We start from the raw sequence: 6380 nt of genomic DNA, 5'->3' as shown, positions 1-6380 counted from the left end.
GGTTAAGTTTGGAAGATAACCCGGTTTTGCTCAGAGTAGGCTATTTAAACCCACGTTTATCGCAGCTTTTACGTGTTCGCCTATTGATATCGGAGCGCAAATAATTTGTGCAATTCACAGAGAGATTAATTAGACCACGGCTCGACATATTGTCCTTTCCGGATGACTTTTTGCTGGAGAGATAAAGTTTTTCACGCGATTCTTTGATATATTTAAATAGCCTTCTCCAACCCTACATTGCAAATGTTACCAATCGTGGATCTGCCCTCAGTTCACTACAAACAATTTGCATAGCTTTCCGTTTTTTTGCGACGGGTAGCTTTTTGTACAGTGTAGGAGATGCTGAGCACATAGGCAAAGCTACCGTCTGCCGCTCCGTGCGTCTGTCTTGCGCTGAAGCGGTTGTTGCGTAACTTCATGGAGTTTTATCAACTTGCAGGTCAGCATTATCTACTTTAAGTGTTCCCAAATGGCTCCGAAATTATCCTTGTTGACTTTTCATCTGGGTGTTATATTTCAGGATTTCCTAATGTAATTGGGTGCATTGATGGCACACATCCAATGTGAGCAATACATTTCAACAGGGTGCGTTGCATTATGAACATATCATAGACCTCATATAATTGTTGTGCTTGTGCAAGATAGCTCAAAGTTTGTATTTGATCGCAGGGCAATTCGATGGGGATCTCCTAGGAGATCGAGGGTATCAATGCCTCCCGACGCTCATCACCCCGTACCCTAATCCCGCTCCTGGACCACAGACAACATTTAACCTGGCACACAGCAGAACCCGCGTTAAGATTGAAAATGCATTCTGGATATTGAAGTCCAGATTCCAATGCCTACGTGGACTAAGAGTTTGTCCGGAACGGGCATGCGATGTAATTGTTGCATGCGCCGTCCTCCACAATATAAGCCACTCTGCGCAAAGAGATGCCTCCCCACTTTACCCGTTCCTCGAGGAGGAACACATTCGCAAATGTTTGTAAGGGCTGACAAAGGATGCGAGACCACATTTGCAGAAATCATTTAAATAAAAAAAATAATAAAAAACACTTTTCTTCCATCATTTTTATTCTTTAGTTGCTGAGGGAGGAAAAAGAATAATTAGTACCTTGATCTGTAAAATATGTGGCCCGTTTCGCCATTTTGATCAGGATTTCCATGATCCATACATCACGTCTTTATAGGTTTGCCGTGAACGCGCACAACCCTGTGTTAACCAACCCCGTGTTGATTGAACTAATTCATAACCGGTGCTGTGGAACCGACAGCTCTGGGTTAGTCGGCACAGGATCGGACAACCTAGAGTTCAGCGTTAACTCTGTGTTTGTTAAACCTCCGTTCTTGGAACACCCCTCTGGTGTTGATGGTCTGAGGACCAGGTGTTGATGGTCTGTGGACCAGGTGTTGATGGTCTATGTTGAGGACCAGGTGTTGATGGTCTGTGGTGAGGACCAGGTGTTGATGGTCTGTGGTGAGGACCAGGTGTTGATGGTCTGTGGACCAGGTGTTGATGGTCTGTGGACCAGGTGTTGATGGTCTGTGGACCATGTGTTGATGGTCTGTGGACCAGGTGTTGATGGTGGACCAGGTGTTGATGGTCTGTGGTGAGGACCAGGTGTTGATGGTGGACCAGGTGTTGATGGTCTGTGGACCAGGTGTTGATGGTCTGTGGTGAGGACCAGGTGTTGATGGTGGACCAGGTGTTGATGGTCTGAGGACCAGGTGTTGATGGTGGACCAGGTGCTGATGGTCTGAGGACCAGGTGTTGATGGTGGACCAGGTGTTGATGGTCTGAGGACCAGGTGTTGATGGTGGACCAGGTGTTGATGGTCTGAGGACCAGGTGTTGATGGTCTGTGGTGAGGACCAGGTGTTGATGGTCTGTGGTGAGGACCAGGTGTTGATGGTCTGAGGACCAGGTGTTGATGGTGGACCAGGTGCTGATGGTGGACCAGGTGTTGATGGTCTGTGGACCAGGTGTTGATGGTCTGTGGACCAGGTGTTGATGGTCTGAGGACCAGGTGGTCTGTGGACCAGGTGTTGATGGTCTGTGGTGAGGACCAGGTGTTGATGGTCTGTGGTGAGGACCAGGTGTTGATGGTCTGTGGTGAGGACCAGGTGTTGATGGTGGACCAGGTGTTGATGGTCTGTGGACCAGGTGTTGATGGTCTGAGGACCAGGTGTTGATGGTCTGAGGACCAGGTGTTGATGGTCTGTGGACCAGGTGCTGATGGTCTGAGGACCAGGTGTTGATGGTCTGAGGACCAGGTGGTCTGAGGACCAGGTGCTGATGGTAGTGCTCTGTCTCCTCAGATGAGTGGGAGTCCCGGTTCAGCTTCCACTCGGTGTCAGAGCTCCCTCCTCCAGAGCCCTACGTACCCGGACACAAGACCTACCCCAGCAGGATGAGCAAGGGCGACGCCCGAGGTTCTACCACACACGCACACACACACACACACACACGCACACGCACGCGCACACATGCACACGTGCACGCGCACACATGCACACGTACACGCACACACACGCACGCACGCACGCACGCACACACGCACAGCTAAACTGTTACTTGCATGTCATTGAGTGGCAGCCGCACCCTAATTGATAATCAGCCTGCTGCCTTTTGTTCGCTGAATGGTTTAAAACGTATTTAAATGTGGCACTGCTTTTCAGAGTCATTCTGGTGAACGCTAAATGATAGGTCTTATCGTAACCCTCAGAGTACACATCATACAATCAATTACAATACATGAGTTCACAACTGCACGCGTATATAGAAAACGTTTTTTTTATTATTATGTTACACCTTTCCTATCGGCTCCCAGACCGTAGTCGAGGAGCACAGGGGAGACGTTCCCTCCAGGGCCGATGTTCTCTCGGGGGTAACACCCTTCACTTTGACCGGCAGTGGGTCTGCTTATAGGTCGGAATATGGTCGGAATGAAGCGGCCACCAATTCTTGACAGGCTGGGTACTTTATTCTTAGTTTCACTAACTTTACACGTTTGCAGACACAACCGGACTCGTTCGTTACCTCACTAAACTGACACACGCTACCGCTCGCTCTCCTCGCTCGTCCACTCACACACACACACACACACACTGCCATTCCCGCGCACACACACACGCTGAACAGTTAGCTGAACATTATAGGGTCCCGTCCTTCCACTCCCTGTTTTCTCAGTTAAACACAGAAATCAACTACATTTGTCCCAGTGTTTGTTAGATGTGAAATGAAGCCAAAAAAGACGCTCTCTTCCTCCGGTAACGCAGTCATTCGCGACGCCTTTCTTGTTCGTCGATTCTTCTATTTGTCTTTAACTCATGCTCCAATCTTTCATCGATCGATGCGGATGTTGTGGATGCAACAGAATATATGATGCCTCGCTGCAGCAACATTTGGCAACAGATCGCGATGAGTTCTGCCCGTTCTGCCTCCGCGCTGTCTGCGGTCAAACCAAAACAAACGAGACCCTACGTCATATCCCGCCCCCCTAACCCAGCCGGAGATTCTACTGATGACTGAGCGACACCGATGTCCGCATATCGGGCATCAGGTGTGAATGACCCTCACGGTCTTTCCTATACTACCTCATGCTTTTTTCAGCATACCAATGTCAGGATATGTTGTTCACACATACGGCCCATCAGGAATATAGCAGGAGAATAGCAGGACTTACACGTATGTGTGGAAGCAGCTATAGTGACGTAGCCTAGTGTAGGTGCAGTCGGATTCTCTTGGTTGTCCTAAGTCCTTATGATTGGTCCTTCACATCTTTCCTTGACCTCATTTAGTTTTCCAACAAGGTCAAGGAAATGTGGTAAGGAAAGGACGTCATTATTTTGAATGTTCAACCGTAGCCTTGGTTTCACTTAGGAAAGGCCGTTCAAGCGTGAGACGTAACAAACCTGTCTGTATCTCATGTACTATCTCATTATGTATTCACTTACTTGTTGCCACTCTTCCTTTGCTCCTCACTCCACTGCGATCAAGTGGTGAGACCAGGGACTGTTGAGCAATGGCCCCATATGGACAGGGCCTTTAGTTTCTCAGGTTGAGTTTTAAGTACTCCATACCCTTGAAGCACTAGTTGAATTTGTTTGAATGTGTGAGTCGAGTCACACATTTTAACAAATACAACCTAGTTCTCATTCAATATCTTAAGTGGAGTGGGGCCCTCATGCTTGTGTCCAGGGCCCAGAACTGGGTGCTACGCCCCTGGGTGTCTTCAGTGCACCTGATCTGTAACCTCTTCTCCTGTGACCAGGTTCTGGTAAGGAGAGAGGGGCCCCCCCGCTGCCGCCCGTCCCCAGGTGAAGGACCCCCACCAGCCCTCCAGCCATCTGCCTTTCTTCACACATCTTGTTTTTCTCTCTCTCACTGCTTCTTGGTTTTCCAGTAGCACACAAATACCACCGAAATATTTTATACATTTAAAGGTACTATAACGTTATGGCTTCACATCTGTGGAGATTTGACTGTGTGTGTGTGTGTGTGTGTACATCTGTGTTACAGCCTTTGACCAAAGAACAATGCAATGTCTATAGGAGCATGATTTAATGCTGTTCCTAAGGAATATGAAGGAGACGCCACTGTGCCTTCACCTGAACAACCTTGACCAACTAACCCTCGCATCGATCCAAAACAGGACCTAACCTTCAGCAAACGTCTGCTGGTGAATGTCGTGCTATGCTGCGGGCAAAGTACACAAGTTAGTCAAAGTACAGCGACGGCTACACCATCGAGGACACGTCTTCGTACAGCAGCAGTCCAGTACATGTACACATCACTGACCTTGTTCAGAACTACCTGCTGCGTTGAACTGAACAACATGAGTCCGTTCTGTAATTCAGTCGATCAGGGTTATGTGTTCTCCTGGGTTATGTGTCAGTCTGATGTCTTCCCTCTCTGCCCCCTGCAGAGTCCACTCAGTATTACAGGACCAATAAGAGACACAGTGTTTATCTCTGTGTGTCTAATCAGTGCTCCTGACATCAACCAGCGCAATAAGTAAACAAACTAATCAAACCACAGCCGGCCATCTGTGGTGAAATGAAGATCGATCTTTATCGAAACAATATAACTCAACATTTCTGACCCGCTCAAACAGCTGCGGTCACATGATGTCTTTGTTCAGGGTCCTGTTCCTATAACCGCCCAGTGCAGCTGAACCATGTGTGTGTGTGTGTGTGTGTGTGTGTGTGTGTGTGTGTGTGTGTGTGTGTGTGTGTGTGTGTGTGTGTCATGGTACTAAAGATGTGTTGGAACGAGCCTCTGTCACGGTGGGAGGCGCTTTGCTGCCCTCCCGTGGTGACACGTGACATTGATTTCAGATCCATGTGTTTGTCTACACAAAGACGCGGATGTTAAATCAATCTAGGAGGACTTTCCGAGGTTGTGAAGGAGTTTTGATTAATAAATGCTATGATGTGTTCAAGTGGCTTTAAAGGATTGTACATGTTACGTTTGTGAACTATGTAGTATTATTGCTCTTTGCTCTACCTGCGCTGCTTTGATTATATTTTTGTATGTTTTGGTCATGAAAACAAATTATTTGTTGGTCGTGGAACCAATATTGTGAGAGGTTTTTGAACGAATTCACACAGAATGGATCATATAAAAATAAACATTTCGTAATGTTTGTGCTAATATGATGTATGCCTCTATATGTTGTGTTGAGCAGATTTCTTCAAGCTTCGTTGAGCAAGTTGTTCACTTCTGAATTAGTATTGGCCTTTGTGTCTCTCGTCCGGAATACTCACAAAGGTTTGGTTGATTTCCAATCACTTGATTTAGGCCCTTATTTAGGCCTAAACATTATTAGAATTAACAATCTGTATTTCCTGAGCTAGAACTGTTGTATGTTGATGTATTTTAGTCTTCTGATGACATGTTTCAAACAGTAATGAATGGTTTCTTCTCCACATAATGGACAACACCATATAAGGGTTTATGAGTTTGTAGACAGGTTAAAGACTACAAACATGGCCACTTTGCCATTTCCGCCTAAGCAAAGAGAGACCTTTAACCTGTGGGCGTGGCTTATTTACCATTCCGCCCATTTCCAATATAAACTGAAGTCTTGTTCCATATCTGAGTTGAGAGCTGCCTCGTTTACCTTCTGTTAGGATTAACGACCACACCACAAAGGATCAAACTAGTTGTTCATCAATGTGGGACAAGAATAGCGTATTTTCACATCTTCCGTCTAACATGAAGCTTATGCAACCACTGTTTTTTTCTGAAATAGAGACATAATTATCTCAGAATTCTGAGAAAAGTTTGTATGTAAACAAATGTGTTTTTCTGAATGAATGAGATACGAGAAACTGAGTGAGTGCGGAGTGAATGATTTCACTTCAGTGCATTGCTTA

At 46.5% G+C, this 6380-nt stretch overlaps 1 protein-coding gene across 1 annotated transcript in view; it reads left to right on the top strand.

The window, feature by feature from the left end:
• wipf1b (WAS/WASL interacting protein family, member 1b) overlaps positions 1 to 5649 on the top strand; it is a 21959-nt gene extending 16310 nt beyond the window's left edge. Inside the window, 2 exon segments of the mRNA XM_084470091.1 lie at positions 2319 to 2432; positions 4274 to 5649. Coding sequence (XP_084326217.1) covers positions 2319 to 2432; positions 4274 to 4323 — 164 coding nt within the window. The 3' untranslated portion in view covers positions 4324 to 5649.
• Positions 5650 to 6380: the final 731 nt, after the last annotated feature.

The sequence above is a fragment of the Micromesistius poutassou genome (assembly GCF_964030765.1).
Source record: "Micromesistius poutassou genome assembly, chromosome: 7".
Lineage (NCBI taxonomy): Eukaryota > Metazoa > Chordata > Actinopteri > Gadiformes > Gadidae > Micromesistius > Micromesistius poutassou.
Note: the sequence above shows the minus strand (reverse complement) of the source record. Positions and strands in the feature narration are given on the sequence as shown.